At 33.4% G+C, this 20,230-nt stretch overlaps 1 protein-coding gene and 1 pseudogene across 2 annotated transcripts in view; one reads left to right on the top strand and one right to left on the bottom strand.

Annotated features, from left to right (window-relative positions):
• LOC113097198 (protein-tyrosine kinase 2-beta-like) overlaps window positions 1–12,571 on the top strand; it is a 29,543-nt gene extending 16,972 nt beyond the window's left edge. For both annotated transcript variants that reach the window (XM_026262419.1, XM_026262418.1), the window contains exons 23-31: window positions 3,426–3,522; window positions 3,614–3,670; window positions 7,367–7,513; window positions 7,933–7,968; window positions 8,105–8,129; window positions 8,779–8,825; window positions 10,285–10,419; window positions 10,506–10,586; window positions 11,833–12,571. In XM_026262419.1, coding sequence (XP_026118204.1) covers window positions 3,426–3,522; window positions 3,614–3,670; window positions 7,367–7,513; window positions 7,933–7,968; window positions 8,105–8,129; window positions 8,779–8,825; window positions 10,285–10,419; window positions 10,506–10,586; window positions 11,833–12,048 — 841 coding nt within the window. In that variant the 3' untranslated portion in view covers window positions 12,049–12,571. The remainder of the gene's footprint in view (window positions 1–3,425; window positions 3,523–3,613; window positions 3,671–7,366; window positions 7,514–7,932; window positions 7,969–8,104; window positions 8,130–8,778; window positions 8,826–10,284; window positions 10,420–10,505; window positions 10,587–11,832) is intronic.
• Window positions 12,572–13,842: 1,271 nt separating this feature from the next.
• On the bottom strand, window positions 13,843–19,989 carry LOC113097199 (neuronal acetylcholine receptor subunit alpha-2-like; annotated as a pseudogene).
• Between the last annotated feature and the right edge of the window lie 241 nt (window positions 19,990–20,230).

Below are 20,230 nucleotides of genomic sequence, written 5' to 3' on the forward strand. Positions count from 1 at the left end.
ACTCACCGGAAGGAGCCGCGGAAGTCATACAAACTTTCCATCAAACAGATAAAAATCAACCAAATAACAATTATGCTCCAGATGAAGTTCCATCCCAGGATTCAAAGTGTGACTAGAAATATTGAAAAGAGCAAAGAGGACAATACATTAGTTATATTACAAAACATAATAATACTTTCAGAAACAAATAGGGGGAGGACAGATACAGTTAGTGACAGATACAGGGATGAGAGGTACAGTCAGAGAGAGACAGAGGGATGAGAGGTACAGTCAAAGGCAGATAGAGGACAATAAAAGGAAGACGCAATCTTGGTGTGTGTGTATCCTTACATTTCAGAAATTCCATTGGAATTTGCACAGAAGAGTAGCAACATGTGGGTTGACTGCCACACATTTTCTTCTGTATCACTTGTCCTGTTTTTATTTCGATGGCACTTTTCCCTTGGTTTTGGATCCTCTCTCTGGATGTATGCCCACAAAGCACCTAAAGGGTCATGAAAGAGACAATATGTAATTAAGATCAGTTTTAGGACCTCCAAGAAAGTAGGAGATGTCCACTAATAAAAAAAAAAAACATATTTAACTCAATAGCTTGCTGGTGTTAAATAGGGAGTCAAATACACATTGTTTTAAAGGCCTCAACAGAAATAACACTTATAACATAACATTATTAAAAGGAATGTTCTGATATAACTTATCTATAAAATGCTGGTTCTGAAGTTGTTAGAATTCAACCATTACCTTTGAATGAACTCCACGGTACACACTGCTTCCTCCTGGTACTCAAGATTAAACAAGTAATAAGCAGCAAACAGAGTGGCAAGGCCGGACAGGAAACTGGGCTGAGTGCCCTTACACACCACCTTGCATTCAATACTCAGCATCCAGTGCCCACTTGTCAAAGCATCTCCTAAAACAATCAATATTAATAGTAATTAATACCTATACCATTTTATTTATTATTATAATTTTTTTGTATTTCAGATTTTTACATTTACATTATATCCTATATTTAGTAGGGGTGGGATAAAAATTTGATTCTTAAATGTATCGCGATGCATAAGCAGACGATTCTTAATTGATTCACAAATGTCAAAAATCAATTTTCTAAACGTTTATTAATGTAATGTTGACGGAAAGTAAAAGGCGGATCTCTGAAACGCGGAAGTGCATGCCCAGACAGTCTGTGACATGCACATATTTCTTTTACTGTCTATGGTGTGTATCCACTGGCGCAGAGCAAGCGTTTTGAGACCTTTAACGTTACTTGAGTGTTTTCAGTCCATTTAATGGAAGTTGAGCTTCCATAGTTGCATATGTTTTGTGGTGGATCGATTATGCAGCAAAATGCCTCCTAATGTGAAACAGACTGCAAGAACTTTGTTTTTTTCTTCCTGATCCTTCTGGTTGTTCGTTCATTTGAAATGACTCGAAAAAAGATTCGTTCATTTTGCTGAACGAGACTCAAAAGTCCAATTCGGTAAAATTATCCAAACTTCCCATCACTACAACTGATTATAAGATTCAAGTCATAGACGCGATAAAACAACTCGTTTGTTTATTGGTCAGTGTCGCGCATGATCAGTTCATTTGTTCAAGTGTCACCGCACTGATAAGGTGCCTTTGTGCACCGTGTGCCAAAATACACACAAGATTTGCCTGCCGACATAAATATAGACACATATCTATAAATAGCATATTTAATCATTTCAAGGAAAAAGTATTTGGTCGCCCTAAGGTAATAAATTAGGCTAACTATACACGAACTTCGAAACACGAAGTTACCGTAAATATAAACTATAAGCACTGAAACATGTCATTCGTAACGAAGGATTCCAGAGATTTTCTGCCCATGACCGCTATAGCGCCGGGGGATGTGTGAAATCCTACCTTGACAGCGCTACTGAAACCCCGCGCAATTCTGCCTCGCGCTCCGCGGACGGATAATGCTTGAATCTGGGGTTACCAATATAATCCGCGAATGTAGATGCATTCATATACTATAAACTACCAAACAAGAAATATAAAAAACTGAATTCACTTATCACAGTTGTGAATCACTCCTCTTGACTTTAAAGTTAATCTCCTCAACCGTTGAAGACCTAACGATGCGGCTCTGAAGATTTGAAATTTACAGCAAAATTCTGTAAATTTGAGTCAGACCTACACGTGACCCCAGAATGCATTGCAGTTTACAGCAATATGCTGTATTATTAAAAAACAGTCCGCGGCTGTGAAATAATGCTGTAATTTTTACAGCAATTCATTACAGTGTAGGTAACTTTTGTAAAAATATATTTTTTACATATTTGTTAAACCTGTTATTATGTCCTGACAGTAGAATATGAGACAGATAATCTGTGAATAAATCAAGCTCCTCTGGCTCCTCCCAGTGGTGCTATTGCCATTTGCAGAAAGCCATCCGCTCCCATTAAGAAACAACCAATCAGAGCTGCGGTCCGTAACTTTGTTTGTGTTCAAAATGTAGAAAAATGTATATAATAAGCGAGTACATCATGAATCCATTTTCCAAACCGTGTTTTTAGCTTGTCCTGAATCACTAGGGTGCACCTATAATAAGTGTTTATATTCGGACTATTTTAGATTGCTTCAGGGTACCGCGGCGGAGTAACCCAGTACCTTTGTGATTCTTCATAGACATAAACAGAGAGAAGTAGTTCCGGCTACAATGTTCTTCCGCAAGACGCAAGCAGTTCTGTTTATTAACCGCTAGAGCGTCAAAAGTTACCTACGGCAGCTTTAATATATAAACATAACATATTTAGTTATATAATTAGCTTTAAAACTTTAAAATGTAAAATGTAAACAATAATCCAACATTAAAAAAAAAATAAAGTAATTGATTTAATAAATAAATTAAAAAATAATGTAAATTAATAATATAAAAGTATTTAACATAAAATAAAAATGTAAATTTAATAAAAAAATAAATATAAAATATATAAAAAATAAATATTATTAATAATAATAAATAACAATGCAAACTTACTAACAATGTAATTGGATTTTGAGAGAAAGGTGAATATGAAAAATAAAATCAAAATGTAATAAAAATAATATAAAAATATGAAAATATAAAAAATTATAAAATAAATATTTAAAACAATAAATGATGTAAATACTGCTAAAATATTTGTAAATAAAATAAGCATCATAATAATAATAATAATAATAATAATAATAATAATAATAATAAATACACACTGGCTAACACTGTATGTGGACATTGTTGGGAAAGATTAGTATTTAAAAAAGGTAAATCATAAAAATAACAATTGTTTTAAATATATAATAAAACTAAATATAAATATAAAATATTTTTTTAAAGAATACAAAAAACATAAAAGACAACAATAAAAACAATACAAACTGTAACATGAAATTTTTCTATTTGCTTCCCACAGTGATGTTCATAATATGGAGAAAGAAGTGGAGATGGAGGAGCTGCGAACCAGAACTCGCTCCAGAAGTATAACCCCGTTTACTGATGCTCCACCGAAGGTGACTTGTCTTTTTTCTCACACTGTTATTCTCATACTATGAATGATACTCACTCCTTTTCTGTTCATCTTCATTCTTGTTTTGTGAAAAGCCATCAAGAGTGAAACCATCTGGTTTTAGTACGCTCAATCCACGTCTACATCTCCAGGTGATTTTTCCTCCTATTCATTCTGTAGTTGTTTTAATTGCACAAAACGCAGCTTCTTTGTAGTGATAAGTAGAACTTTTTTTATCAAATTTCCCAAGTTGATATTTAAAAAAAATTATTATGTATCCTAAACAATTAAAGTAGTATGTTTTACTCAGTGGGTGATGCATTTAAATTGGTAGACCGTAACTATAAACTAGACAGCAGCTTTATGTTGGTCACGTCTATCTAGGTCAAGTCACACCATTTCCAGCAGCTGTGGTTTCTGCCTGCTTTTCTGCATTTGCGCTTAAAACCGCCATGTTATGCATGTCACTGTGTGAATATGTTTTAACATGTGGTTTAGCTGTGTTTGTCTGTGTGTTCTTGCTTGCACGCCCAACTTTCCAGCTGCCCGAGTCTCTGTGCTTTAGTTCGCCAGCTCTTGCCCTGTGCTCGTGTCCGGCTGCACGCTGACCCAGCCGCCGTCCCCTCACCGTGGTGGTATGGTAAGAGCGCCACCTGCCTACAGTACTGCAAACACGCTCCTGTGTGTTTAAAGGAGTGGTTCACCCAAAAATGTACATTTGCTGACAGTATACTCACCCTTACGGCATCCGAGATGACCAGGTTTGGAGGAACGAGGCATTACATCACTTGCTCACCAGTTGATCATTTGCAGTAAATGGGTGCCGTCAGAATGAGAGTCCAAACACATGATAAAAACATCACTATAATCCACAAGTTATCCACACCACTGCAGTCCATCAGTTAACATCTGGTGAAGTGAAAAGGTGCATGTTTGTAAGAAACAAATGCATTATTAAGGCGTTTTATCTTTAAACCGTCACTTTTGGCTAAAATATCTATAATAATCCATGCTTCCTCTAGTAAAAAGTCCATCTCCCATTGTCCTCTCATGTCAAAATCCTCTCACTTATTTGTTTAGATTTGTTTACATTTTGCATTTAAACAGTGAACAGATTTCTCTCCTGATTCAGATGAGACAATATTATGGATATTATGGATAGAAGAGTCATATTCAGCCCGGAAACACCAGTTAAAGTTAAAAACATCTAAATGATGGATTTGTTTCTTACAAACACAACTGTTAACTGATGAACTGGAGCGGAGTATTGTGATGTTTTTATCAGCTGCTTGGACTCTCATTCTGACGGCACCCATTCACTGCATTGGTGAGCAAGTGATGGAATGCCTCCAAATCTGTTCTGGTGAAGAAACAAAATCATCCTAATCTTGGTTGGGTAAAGGAGAGTAAATTTTCAGCAAACGAACAACTTGAAATAAGTCTTTAAAATGCCAAAAATGAAACATGCATTGTACTCACAGACTAAACACTGTCGAAAAACACCTAATGAGTTTTATTTCCTGTGTTGATGTATTTCTTGTTGAAACAAGAAGTTCGGGTGGGTGCACATTGAAGGGTTCGTGTTTTTTCTTTTAAGTAGCCAAGAGCCATTCGTTTACATCACAGTCTGTCAAAACCACCAGCAACTGCTTGTGGACAGACGAAAAAAGACTTTCGCAATGAATGAATTTCAGCCACTTCCTTTGCAGACTATTCATGGCTGAGAAAGGAAATCGTGAATTATGAATTATGAATGTTACCATAACATAAGACGCACCGATGAACCTTGATTTGCTACCTGCAGTGATTCAGAGAGAGGGGCATTCTGATTTACTACATTAGCTTTTATATCAATGCATTTTGCAAAGATTTCTTATCAAATTGCATTCAAGGTACAACAGTTTACTAGTGGTTGATCTACAGGTCAGGGGCCGTTCACATATCGCATCTTTTGCACATTCAGGTTCGTTATTTCAAATGAAGACTCTCTAATTTTGTCCAGGTGTGGTCACACCGCATCGAGATAAAAGTATTTCAACGTTTCAGAATGCCGCAGGCGCACCGCAGGTCATGTGACAAGAACCGACCAATCAGCTTCAGGCCTAATGATGCTCGAAAACTCATGAAACTTCACACGCAACAGAAGTGGCAAAAATGATATGGGTCTCAGAAGTGGTTGTGGCAAAATAGCTTCAAAAAAGTGCCACCTATAAAGTGCCCCTCGAGCTGTTTTATATACATGCATGAAAATCAGTAGACTCGTGTAACACACCAATACCTACAAAAAAGTCTGCCAGTACAAAGTCCATTTTGTGCCAATTTTGCCATTTTCAGGCGTTGTGTTAAATGAACTTCCCGAGAGATTTAAAGTTCAACACCAAATTTGTTCATTTCCTTTCGTTGAAGTCCTCCTAGAGATTTAAAGCTGCAGTCAGTAACTTTTGACGCTCTAGCGGTTAATAAACAGAACTGCTTGCGTCTTGCGGAAGAACATTGTAGCCGGAACTACTTCTCTCTGTTTATGTCTATGAAGAATCACAAAGGTACTGGGTTACTCCGCCGCGGTATCCCCGAAGCAATCTAAAATAGTCCGAATATAAACACTTATTATAGGTGCACCCTAGTGATTCAGGACAAGCCAAAAACACGGTTTGGAAAATGGATTCATGATGTACTCGCTTATTATATACATTTTTCTACATTTTGAACACAAACAAAGTTACGGACCGCAGCTCTGATTGGTTGTTTCTTAATGGGAGCGGATTAATTTCTGCAAATGGCAATAGGACACTGGGAGGAGCCAGAGGAGCTTGATTTTTTCACAGATTATCTGTCTCATATTCTACTGTCAGGACATAATGACACAGTTTTAACAAATATGTAAAAAATATTTTTTTACAAAAGGTACCTACTGCAGCTTTAATGACATCATCATTAAATTTGGTCAGTCTACTCTTAAAGGCCTTTGCCGTGTTAAACTTCATATTTTTGATAAAAATCCTGGCCTGAAGAAAAATACACATCGCTATTCAGTTATAATTATAGAGCCACCAGCTGGTAGCTGGACGTTTGACATATTCCTCTTATATTGACCGCTTTAAAAGCATATTGTCCACTGTTCGATGTTTGCCTAAAGCCACCCCGGATGCAAGGGCCCTTTCAATGCTGCTTGCAGCTTTCATTTATTATACTTTTTTTTTGTAAGTTTTCATTTTAATTTAAGTTGAAGGTTTAGTAACTTTATGTTATTAAATATTTCTGTTTACTTTTATATTAATTGGAGTAATTTTGCTTTGTTTTTGATCTTTGGTGCATTGATCAGTGTTATTTCAGTTTATTTATTTACTATAGTCTTTATTAATATTTTGAATGAGCTTTTATTTTTATATTTCAATTTTTTAGTTGAATACTTTAGTTATGTGTGCTTTTTTATTAAATATGTATATGTAGCTTTAAATTTTTTTAAAGATTTAAATTAATTGTAATAATTTTATTTTTTAGTGTGTTGATCAGTGTAATTTTAATATTATTTAATTACTATAATAGTCTTTATTGATTTTTTTTTTTTTTTATTTTTACTATATTACATTTTATTTCAGTTAACTAATGTTTAATAAGTTTTAAGTTTTAATTAAAGATAACAACACTAACTTTTGGCCCAGTTTCTTTACTAAAATTGTCAGGTGTAAATGCATACATTTTAAGAGTACTTACTCTTAGCATATTTATGAACAAAAGCTGCCAAACACCTGCAGTACATATCAGCGTGTGTGTGTGTGTGTGTGTGTGTGTGTGTGTGTGTGTGTGTGTGTGTGTGTGTGTGTGTGTGTGTGTGTGTGTGTGTGAAGGAACAAGGTTTCCGGGAGCCCAGCAGTAAGGAGGACGCTCAGCGGCTGTGGGAGATGGAGAGGCAGTGCATGCAGGACACTTTAAGGAGACAGAAACAGGAAATGCTGGAGGACAACAAGTGGTTGGAGAAAGAAGAGAAGCTTCTGGTTAGTCATCAGTAGCATCTCTCGTTAAAACTGTGGCAATGTGCAATCCTCGCTGGGATCATTACAATGAGTTTAAGTTTAGAGTTACAATTAAAATGCATTTGCTCAGCTGACTGGAGCTTGAAGAGACTGTTATATAAAAATAGATTAAAGTTAACATAAAGTCCAAATTGATATTATTCACAGGCTGCTGATTATATTATGCCTAATTAATCAGTGCATGTTATTCAGAAGAAGACAATATTAGTCTTTCTAATCTTTGATCAAAAAGTAATGACTTGCTTCTCCACTGAAATGACTTTCCTTTTATTTTTCTTGTCCCTATGGATTTCTGTCTTATATTTTATCTTTTTCATCTTGACATTATGAAAGTAAAATGGGTTTCATCATTTCATGTTGACTTTATGTTTCTCTTTCAGGATCCATTTGCCAATGATGAAACAAAGGCTAAAGTGGTAAAATACTTCTATGTATTAAATATTTGTTTATTTAAATAGAAGACTCATTTTTATAATTTTGTACCATCTGTCTTCCACTGTTATGCACTATTATTATACAACATTAGCATCATTTTCCTCTTTTTTATTTTAGATGTCAGAAACTGAGAAAAGCCAAGGTCAGTTCATTTTAACACACACAGTTACCTGAAACTATAGAAACACAGATCCATGAACAGATATAACCCAAAATTACAATAGTTATCATTTAATCGCCTACGTCTATAAAACGCGAGTGCTGTTAATTTTTAGCATTGATTATTATTTTAGTATTATTTATGTACTGTTATAGATTTTATTTATCTTTTTATTTTTAATCTTTTACATTTTTGGGCTTTTAATTATTTTATGTGCTTTGGTCATTTGTTATTGTTTTTTTATATATATATTTATATGTATATAAAATCAATTTATTAATTATTTAATTTTTATAATTATTAAAAAATATATGTTTTCATTTATTTTTATTTATTCAGTTGTAGTTTTTTAAATTAAACTTTTTTTTTTATTTCAGTTACTCATCAAGACAACATTTTTCATTTTCATTTAAGTTTTTAAAGTTCGTTTTTCTTCCTAATTTTATTTAATTTCAATTTTACTTCAGTTACCGAAAATTGTAGTTTTAGTTAACAAAAACAACAGTGGCATTGATGCACCTATTCTTGAACTATTATTTTCTTATTTCAGTCAGTGACCATTGTTATCCTAATGATCACTTCATACCATCTTCTGCTGTCTTTTGACTGTGTTTTGCTGTGTTTCTCTCAGCTTCTTCCCAGACTCCTCCGGAGAAGCCCCCGCGGGTGTCCGCTCAGGTAATTGTGCTTTTAATGTGGTTAGGGACGGGCTGAAGGCCAGCAGACACTTCTGATCTCTTTTTGAAGCCGCTCAGTAAAGGTGTCAGCCGTCCTTTGGATGTTTCCAGACGAGCAGCAATCAAAGCGGAGCTCTGTGACTAAAACCTGATGAGCTTTGGGCTTGTGAGCTCACCTTGATAATGTCTCAGTAGATTCTCTCCCCTCCAATCTTCAGACTTCAGCCTCGGTGAAGCTGAAACGAAAGCGATCTCCTGTCTCCGAGTTACTGTGTGCAGTGACTAATAGTAGCTTTGGTCAGCAGCACTGAAGGAGAGTAAAAATGCCTTTGGGGAATAAATACAATTGAGAGACTAGATTGAGAGAGTTTTTATTTTTAAAAGAAGTTCAACATGGTTCAGGGTTATTTTATATATATATATATATATATATATATATATATATATATATATATATATATATATATATATATATAACTGAACTTATAAACAAACTAACTGAAATGAAAGTGAAATAAAAAAAATTATTCTTTTTTTTCCGTTCATTGCCAAAATTTCTCATTTTTATTTAAGTTTATGTTCTAAAAAAAATACAAATAAAACTGAAATAAATAACATTTTTTTTAAAATGTAATAGAAAGCCCATAGCAGTTATAAACTGTTTTAAAAATAATAATAAAAACAGCTTTTATTTCATGTCTGTAATAATTAAGCCTTTTTCATTAAAATGCTAAGAATACTTCTGAAAAAAATATTTGTACATTTACAGCCTGTAAAAAGTAAAAATATTGCACCAGTGTTGTTATCATTAATTAAAACTAAAACTTAAATATAAAAAATGTTAATTACAACACAGCTAATATATATATATATATATATATATATATATATATATATATATATATATATATATATATATATATATATATATATTAGATAAAAAAAATTATATTAAAAACTTGAACTTAAAAATGAAAATGAGAAATGATGTCTTGGCAACTAACTGAAGTAAGTCTAAATTGAAGTAATAAAATAACTGAATATTTAATAATGATAAAACAAAATGTCTAAATCATTAACTAAATGTAAAATTAAAATTTTAAAATATAAAAACTCTTTAAAAAATGTTAAAGTTTAAAGATATATGTATGAAATGTATATATGAAAATATAATAAATCTGTTTCAAACCTTGCACAATCAGTTTAAGAAAATGCATTAATATTATCTTTTCTTTTCTTTTGAAGACAACAAAAAAATGAAAGCATAGAAATAAAAGCTAATTCTTTACATCAACAAAAATGACTAAAATGATCTTAATACTGCAGCAACACACACATGGTTTAAATCACAATTCAAGAAAGATTCTGATTATTTGTTCTAATAAAATCCATGCATGAACATGAATGCAATGATTTGCTGCATGTATAAAGTTAACACTGACTTGTTTTGTCCATCACAGCCAGCGCCGACAGCAGAACTGGACCGCACGGATGACACGGTCTACCATAACGTGATGGAGATGGTGAAGGTCGTGGTCCAGCTGAAGAACGATGTCAACACATTACCAGCCTCAGAGTACGTCACTGTGGTGAAGGTAGGACCACTTTCTATTTCTTTGAATGCTGAGGTACTGAGTCATGTTTCTGTGTTCAGTAAGCTCATTATTCTCTTATTTGGCAGTCGGTGGGAATAACGTTGCGCAGTCTGATCCGCAGTGTGGACGACATCCTCCCGACTCTACACGAGTCCATCAGAACGGAGGTAAAACACCGTGAGAAGCTAAAGCTATTGTCAATTACTCAACTTGAGCTATAAATTATCAACGTTTTTTCCCAAAAAAAGGGAAACTGTTACTTTTTATTTCAATTAGATTGTAAGATTCTCTCAAATTGTGAGATACATTATGACTATCAAGGGCGTAGAATTCAGTAGGGACACTATTAGGGACCAATATTTAGAAATAACTAAATTGTCTCTAGCAATAATTACTAGTTAGCAGTAAACTGGTTACCTCACCAAATTTGTGTTGGATGTTATTTTTGCAATGGAAATTTGGATATTTTATTTGTAAACTAAATCATTTTTGCAATTATTTCAGTTAATTTCATTAAACTAGCTAGCTTAGCCAGTAGTAATACTGAGTGTTAATGTAAACATGGCTGGATGCGAAAAGAAAACCAGAGAAAAAGACAAAATGATTCAATTGAGTCATTCTACTCCGATTGATTCAAACTCCATTCACTTCTAAAAACCAGATCAGGAGCGTCATTCATTTTAGAATTTAGTCATCACTTATTCATAAGGACTTATTGCTAATTATTTGAATTAGATTAGGACCTCGGAGCGCTTATCTCGAGTCTTTTGATTCAGATCGGGACTTCAAAGCCTGTATCACTTGATCACAGAGTGCTTCTTGTGAATCATTTGATTCAGAACTGTACGTTGGAGCGGGTTATGAAATATTATTCAGATCGGGACTTCAAAGTCTGTATTGTGAATGTTTTGAATTAGATCTGGCTTCAGACAGTGTGCTTATCACAAATCATTTGATTCAGATCAGTACTTCTGATCATGTATAGCGAATCTTTTTTCTTTCTTTCTTTCTTTTTTAATGAAACGGTATGAAACATCAAACCATTAAAGCAGTGCAGATATAAAAACAAAATAAAGTAAGTATACACGGATACAAATCCCTTAAAATAAAATTAACCATGGTTTTATTATAGTAAAAGAATGGTAGTGTAGATTATAGATGCCTATAACCCAATTTTTTTATTCCAATTGTGAGTAAACATCTTTTTAGAAAGAAAAGTCAAAATTGTAAGATCATTCGTTAACATCTCACAGTTCTGACTTTTTCTCACCACAGAATTGCAAGATAAAAGAATTGTGATATAAAAAGTCAGAATTACCTTTATTTATTTTTTTTCTGTGATGGAAAACGATGTGACTATTTCTATACAGTGGAAAGTATGAAGTGTTGTTCTGGTTGCTCTCTGTTTCTCAGATTGAAGGAACTCAGAAGTTGCTGAACAAGGATCTGGCCGAGCTGATCAGTAAGATGCGTCTGGCTCAGCAGAACGCCGTCACGTCTCTGAAGGACGAGTGTAAGAAACAGATGCTGGCGGCCGCTCACACGCTGGCCATGGACTCCAAAAACCTGCTGGACGCTGTGGACCAGGCCCGAGTGCGAGCTAACGTGGCCAAACCCAGCACACCCTAGATCTGACCCCTGATTGTTTCATCCAATGAGAAAGCTGGAAAGCTGGAGGATGAACTGAACCAGCTTGCTTTATTTATGCTTCTGGATGATCATGAAAGCAGTGCTTTCGACACTGAATGTTTGCTAGTGATTGTTTTCAAGGATGTTTATTCTCAGGACAGTTTGTGGGAGGAAATAAATACAGTTTTGTCATGTCAGAGCAGTAACTTATTTAATTCTCTAAACTTTACAAGCATGTTTTTATAGAAAATAAATGCAACATCAATATAATTTGTATTTCTATGCAGTGCAGCTGATTTAGAATCACTAAAATATTTTAAACGCTTAGTGTTTTCAGAGCCTATATAAATTATGAATCTTGTGCATTAAAAAAAAACTATGTTTTCAATATATTTTGAAATTTCATTGAGTTCACCATTTGACCACTGAAATACCATGTCAGTTTGGATTATTAAATAAAGATTTGTTAAATTACGAAAGTCATAATTGAAAGATATAAACTCTTTAATTGTGAGAAAGTCAGATTTGTCAGATAATACGTTTGAATTAACTATTTAATTTCTTGTTTTTAGAATTGTTTTCTTATAATTGCAAGTTAACATTTTTCAATGCACATTGTTTTTTTACTCAAAAATTCTAGAAAAAAATCTGGATTGGTCTCTATAAATTATATAAAAAATGTTTTTATTAAAATATATTAAAAATTCAATATATTTTCATTAGGCCTACTGTATGTTTTGAACATTTATTTAGACTTCACATTTTGACCAATATTTTATTATACAGTATGTTTACATATATTTTAATATTATCTAAACATTTTGATCAAATATTCTTCTGAAAATGTAAATTTGAGCTTTAAGGTTTAAATGGCTATTTAATTTTTTATAATTTGTATTTATTTGCACATTTCAAATACATAAAAATGGATTCGAAAATGGTAAAACAACTGTTTAACTATAGTGGAGCTGAAAAATTTGCCTATTTTTTAAAATAGTGGCGTGTTCCTTTAAGGAACTAATGCACAGCTGTAAATTGACGCTATTAAGTGATATGTGTGTCAGATAGAGTCAGTTTATTAATTACTAAGTAAATCAACCGAGGCATTTTAACGTAAGGATTCATTCCTGAATGCAGCAGATAAAGGCTCATCCTAGTTGTTATCCAACATTTTGGCTTTAATTTCTTTTCATGTTTGACAAAACACTATTTTAGTTCAGTGGTCATTTCAAGTAGTAAAAATCACTTAGGTCCCATTTAAAAGTAATCAACCCATATGGTTCACAGACCCGACTTGCATAATTGCACGACCTCTGCAATATCGAAAGCATTGTGTTTTCAGACTTGAGAAAGTTTTTAATAAATAGGAGTGAGCTTCTGACCTTAGAGATAATTGCTGTTGAAAGCGGCATAAAATGCAATCTACGATTCATTGAACAGTTGGATGAAGGTTAAAGAGTGAACTGAATTGAACTGCCACCCGTCAGGGACACATAAGCTTAGCCTCTTTCCCAAAGGTTAATTTAGCATATTGCGGTGTTGACGCTCCTGCTCTTTATGCATGGAGACGACAGGAGTTTGATAGAGGTAAATGTCAGGCATTCAGCGGGAGGTGACATGTGTTTCCTGCGTTGTAACAATGAACCACGTTCACAAATAATCCCTGAACGAGCGGGTATCTCTCATCAAAGGAAGAGATGAAAGAAAAATCATTTTTTCATATAACAAATGTTTGTAATGGTCTCTGGAAAAGGCCTTGGCTTCCATCGGGGAAGTCCTTATCGGAGTGCTTGATGTCGGTCTGTATCTCGGCTCATTCAGATCATTCCTGATATCCAGGGAGGTAAGAAGAGGCCGACCGTCCCTAGCAGGCACACGATGATGAACATCCACAGGAAGATACGGTCAATCACCATTGCCACGTATTTCCAGTCCTCCTTGACCTGTCCAAAAGCAAACACAAGGTGCGACTCAGAGCAGGAAAACTAAAGAGAATAATGTCATGTGAATAGCGTGATGAGGGCAGTGGCAATGAAACAGGATAGTAGACTGTCAATGTAGTTAGTGAAGAAACATGAGATAATATTCACACCACAGGGTTAAGCATTTTATTAATCAGCCCATTTCCAGTTTAAACTTTTTAAAAATTGTAATTGTAAGAATAGATGATTATTAGAAATGTTATTTTGAACTACAACTTTTTTTCCACAAATCATGTCTATCTCATTTGTTAAAATATTTTTTAATGTATTTTATTATTTAGCATTCATGTAACTTTAAATTGCATTGCACAGCAGGTTATTTTAGTATTTTTATATTTTCAGTAATCAATGTTAGCTTAATTTTTAGTAATTTTGTTATGTGATAAATGAGACAAATAAACGCAAGCTTAAACATAATTTTGTCTTTTCATCTCAGAATTTTCACTTAGTATAAAGTCAACCTCCTATTTTTGATTATATGTCAGGTTTGACATTTATTTCAGTTTCAACTTATAATTTCCACCTTTTAATCATAATTATGTATATATCTTATAATTTGAATTTCCTTTTTATTAATTTTCACTCTTAATTGCTTGTCATAATTTTAACTTGTATCTCATAATTTAACATTTTTAATGCATTTCTACTTTATCTCATAATTTGACTTACAGTAGACTCATAAATTACTTTATTATTATTAAACAAATAATATGACTTATGTAACAATTTATCTTATAATTATGACTTCATGTCATAATTTTTAGTTTTATCTCATAATTGAATTTTTAATTCTCATGTTGTGTAGATTTTATCTCATAGTTATGACTCAGAATTTCACACAACAGAATTTTATCAAATTAGTGTCAGAATTAAATCCCTTTGTCTCATAGTTAAAAATAAAATCTTAGAAACATGACATAAATTTGACTTTATCTCATAGTTGAATTTTTATCTCACTCTAGGTACGTCTTTATCTAATATCTATGACTAAATATATAATCATTTTGACTTTTCAATGTTTTAAATATAACTATGGCAGAATTTCAATCTTTTGTCAGAATTTTGACTTGTATCTCATAATTAGATTTTTTATTGCATATTCACTTTTTATCTCATAACTATGACTTAGCATCTCATCCATCTGAATAATCTTATAATTGTAATTTCTCTTAATTTGTTTAATACAATATATATATATATATATATATATATATATATATACATATATATATATATATATATATACATATATATATATATATATATATATATATATATATATATATATATATATATATATATATATATATATATATATCAAATAATTATGACTTTCGTCACAATTTTGCCATAGTTTTTAATTTGTGGCATAATTATAATTATGGTTTACCAATAATATATTTTTTTATGCATTGGAATTGGGCTTCTATAATCCCTAAACAATGCGTTGAATGTTTGCGTGACTCACTGAGAAGTCTTCGTCCTCAGCACGCAGATGATCAGCGATGTAGCGCACCCCGTCCAGAGCCTGTAGGACACACGGTGAGAAGGTCAGAGTGGGGTCTGACACAAGATCTGTAAGATTTGCTGGACGCTGACACAAGTTCAACACGTGTCCTAACTGCTGGAGCAAAGGCTCCGAGTCGGACAGATGCAGAGACGTGGCGGACGGAGACGAGATGGACGTGGATATTCCCATCCTTAACCCGAACTCCTTGTCCTGACAGTTCAGCCATCCACATCCGTCTCCTGCTGGAGCCAGCTTTCCGACGTGCTGGGGATGGGCATATTGTGGCGTTTCTGGTCGAGTTCTGGGCGTCTCATGAAGAGCCAGCGGGGAATGAGGTCCAGGAACACCGTATGGACCCAACGGGGCATTTTATGTGTGCTTGGTGAACGATGGTGCACGTTAAGCACAAAAACAGTAATGACTATAGAGAGGGTGACGAAGATCATAGTGAAGAGCAGGTACTCTCCAATCAGTGGAATGACCAGAGACGTCGAAGGAATGATTTCGGTGATGAGCAACAGGAAAACTGTGAGGGAAAGGAGGACGGAAATGCACAAGGTGATCTTCTCTCCACAGTCTGACGGCAGGTAGAACACCAACACGGTCAAACACGAAATGAGCAAGCAGGGAATGATGAGGTTGATGGTGTAGAACAGAGGCAGACGGCGGATGATGAAGAAGTAGGTGATGTCCGGGTAGATCTCATGACAGCAGTCGTATTTCTTTGTGTTGTAGGTTCCCACGGCATTGACGATGGCCCACTCGCCGCTCTCCCAGTAGTCCTTCAGGTCCACGGTGCTCTCGATCGGCTCCAGGTCAATCTTGGCCTTGTCGTAGGTCCAGGAGCCGAACTTCATCTTGCAGTTTTGTTGGTCGAATGGGAAGAAGGTGACGTCAATGCTGCAGGAGCTCTTGTAGATGGCTGGAGGAACCCAACTCACCTTTCCAGTGTGGAACAAGTGGGCTTTGGTCATGTGGGTCACCGCAAACTCCCCATCTGCACTGCAGACAAAACCATATGAGGTTACAGCACCGTTTTTGAAAGAAGTCTTTTGTGCTCACTAAGGCTGCATTTTTCATTAATTTCTCATCATTTTCACTTATAATTTACTGTCATCATTTTTACTTATCTAATTATTGAATTTTTAATGTTATAATTTTGACTTTCTATTTCATTATTATAACTTTTTAGTGTTTAATAATTTATAAATAATTTAATAATTCGTGTTTAATAATGTATAAATAATTTAATAATTAGTGTTTGTTTAATAATTTTGACATCTAATTACTGAAACTTTAATGTAATATTTTTTTTCTAATAATAACTTTTTTTGTCATTTAAACTTAATATTTAAAATTGAAATTTGACTTTTTATCTCATAATTTCAAAAAATTTTCCTAATTTTGCCTTTTTACAGTTATCTAATAATTGAATTGATTTTAACTTTTTATCTAATTATTTAAACTTTAATGTCTTTTTTATCTCGTTATGACTTTTATCTCAATTATGATTTAGTAAATTTATCTCATTATAGCTTTTTAATATCATAATTTTGACCTTTTTTTAGTAGTAATTACTTTTTATGTAATAGTTTTCACACATAGTATGGCATAAATATGACTTTATCTCATAATTTTGACTGTTATAATTTCACCCTTTTGTCTAATAATAATATTTTATCTCATAACTATGACTTTGTATGTTAGAATCTTAACTTTGCCATAAATGCAACATTTTAAAATCAAAATTATAATTTACTAAGGGATTTCTTTTTCATATGTGGTGAAAATGGCCATTTATTGATCATTAAAAAACAGCAATATTATGGATTTTTTTTTTTTTATTTAAAATAAAAATACAAAAGTTCTCCAAATATATTTCAAACGTAATTTATTCCTGTGATGGCAAAGCTGAATTTTCAGTAGCCAATATTCTATCCTTAAGATATAATTGTAATATGATTATTTAAACTAAATGAAAATAAACTTGTTTATATTCAAATAATATTTATATATTTTTTATAATTTTTATAAAAGCAATGATGCAAGTCTTAAAGTGATAGTAGCCAAAATTCTAAGGACCATAAAATATTTAATTATATTAAATTATATTATTTTTTTTTATATATATAAAAAATAAATACTAACATTTTAACTGGATCTCATACAGTATGAACCTTTTAAAAAAGTGCTTTCTGTAAAATATGGATGAATTATAGGAAGCGTCTCTGATGTATCTGGGCTACAAACTTTCTTTATGCCTCGGGGAAGATGTTCCATGACAATTGCATTAATTACTTTAAATCTCAGCACTACAGTATCTGATGATGCAAGAGGACCTCAATTTTCTCATTTGTCGAGATCAAATATTCCTTCTAGATAAAGACAGACCTGGTGTTTCTGAAAATAGTCGAGTCATTTGACATTTCATTAGGAGATTAAAACATGCACCTTTTTTAATCAACTACAGCAGTGCTTAACATCTTATTTCACGCTGTGTCTGTTTAATTTGATATATTAATGTTACAGAAACACCAGAGCATCAGATCTATGGCCTGCAGATATTAATAGAGCTATTAGATCTTTGACCATCCTCTTTCTTCCATAATTTTAACAGGACACTGTGTTACAGTAGTTTAAAGTGAAAGTTTAATGTCCAAATTACTGCATATGTTGTGTGTGTGTTACAACCTTTTACATCAATACTTACTTATTGTATAAAACAATGTCAGGCACCCAAATCATCTCTGACGGGACTCTAATAGACGTCACATTATCAAACTCAGAAGGATTCCAGCGCAGTTTATAATCGTTCCATTCCTGCAGAGGTCAAACAGTCACATTTGGCCATAGAATTATATATACAGTATAGCCAAATGACACATTAATAATATGTTGTATTAACCAGGTAAATGACATAAGTAAAAAAAACCTCTGTAAAAAATCTTTAAAGTATAGTTAGGAATAAAACTAAATTTGTTGTGTACGTAAGCGCCGCTGAAGTTACTCTTGTGATTTAATGGGCTTTTTATAATATATAGAGCATAATTATTGCATTAGTTTTCAATAAATGTGACCCTGGACCACAAAAACCAGTCTTAAGTGTACCCTGAATTGAGTGAAATTGAGATCTATACATCATCTGAAAGCTGAAGAAATAGTCTTTCCATCTGGAATCTGAGGGTGCAAAAAATGAAAATACTGAGAAAATCGCCTTTACAGTTGTCCAAATGAAGTTAATAACAATGCATACTAATCAAAAAAGAAGGTTTGAATTATTTATGATAAAGAAATTTACACAATTAGACAATTTTTTTTATCGGCTATTGCTACAATATACCCCAGCCACTTAAGACTGCTTTTGTGCTTCAGGGGACACATATAATTATCCGAAGGGTTCGTGAATTATATCAGTTTGGCTTTGACCACAATATAAATTATTAATTTCTATTTTTCGGACTATAAGTCGCACCTGAGTATAAGTCACATCAGTCCAAAAATAAGTCATGATGAGGAAAAAAACATATATAAGTCGCACTGGACTATAAGTCGCATTTATTTAGAACCAATAACCAAAAGAAAACATTACCGTCTACAGCCGCGAGAGGGCGCTCTATGTTGCTCAGTCTAGACTACAGGAGAACTGAGCAGCATAGAGCGCCCTCTGGCGGCTGTAGACGGTAATGTTTTCTCTTCATTCATGTCTCTTAGTTCATTTCTCTCAGTTCATGTCAAATTAATTTTGATAAATAAGTCGCACCTGACTATAAGTCGCAGGACCAGCCAAACTAGGAAAAAAAGTTCGACTTATAGTCCGTAAAATACGGTAAAAAGTTAAATATTAAGACTTCACCTGTTTCAGCCAAACGTTTGTTGTCATCATTTGATTCTTCTCGTCCTGCAGAAAATCAGAGTAAGAAATAAGCATAAAAAATATATACATTTGGTCTGGTAGAAGAATAAATCATACAGACGTATGGAGAAGTGATTGAAGCTGAAGCACCACTTATATTTTCAGCAGAAATGTAAAAATCATGTTCATGTAAAAATCATCAATTTTTCATTTCCCTGATTGAATGTACTCATGATGGTTTTATTGGGGCATTTGAATTGAATTTCCCCCACTCAATTATTACCTGGGGCCTGTTTCATACAACAAGTTTTCTAAATAAGCCAGGCTTATTTTTAACCTAATCAATTAACAATAAGTCAGAAATAAACCTTAAAACTTGTTTTAGCCAAGGACTCTTTCTTGGAACGTTTTCAAGGCAAGCATCAAAAACATGCAAAATATCAACTTACCACATCAATAAGCTGAGCGATCGAGAGGCCAAATTTGATGATAACAACATCACTGCTGTTCCGCACAGGTCTGGACCACTTATTGTAACCGATGAAGAGTTTTTTAAAGAGTTTGTCTTCTGCGTGTGCATGGATCCAACCGTCTGATAATGCTGCAAGAGATATTTATACACAAAGAGAGAGTTTCTGACGGGTCTTGATCATGCAACTTTATTTTGCTCTGTGCTATTGCAACTTTCAGCTACAATTAAGATACAAACTCATATGCATCTTCTACAGTTTGATATGTTTGTATAAATGTTAAACCTTGTGCAATATGATACACAATATGCTTTTCAGTCTTATAGTCATGGAGTCGGTCTGTAATTTATGTATTTTTATAATTTGC

This window comes from Carassius auratus, unplaced genomic scaffold, assembly GCF_003368295.1.
Source record: "Carassius auratus strain Wakin unplaced genomic scaffold, ASM336829v1 scaf_tig00216139, whole genome shotgun sequence".
NCBI lineage: Eukaryota > Metazoa > Chordata > Actinopteri > Cypriniformes > Cyprinidae > Carassius > Carassius auratus.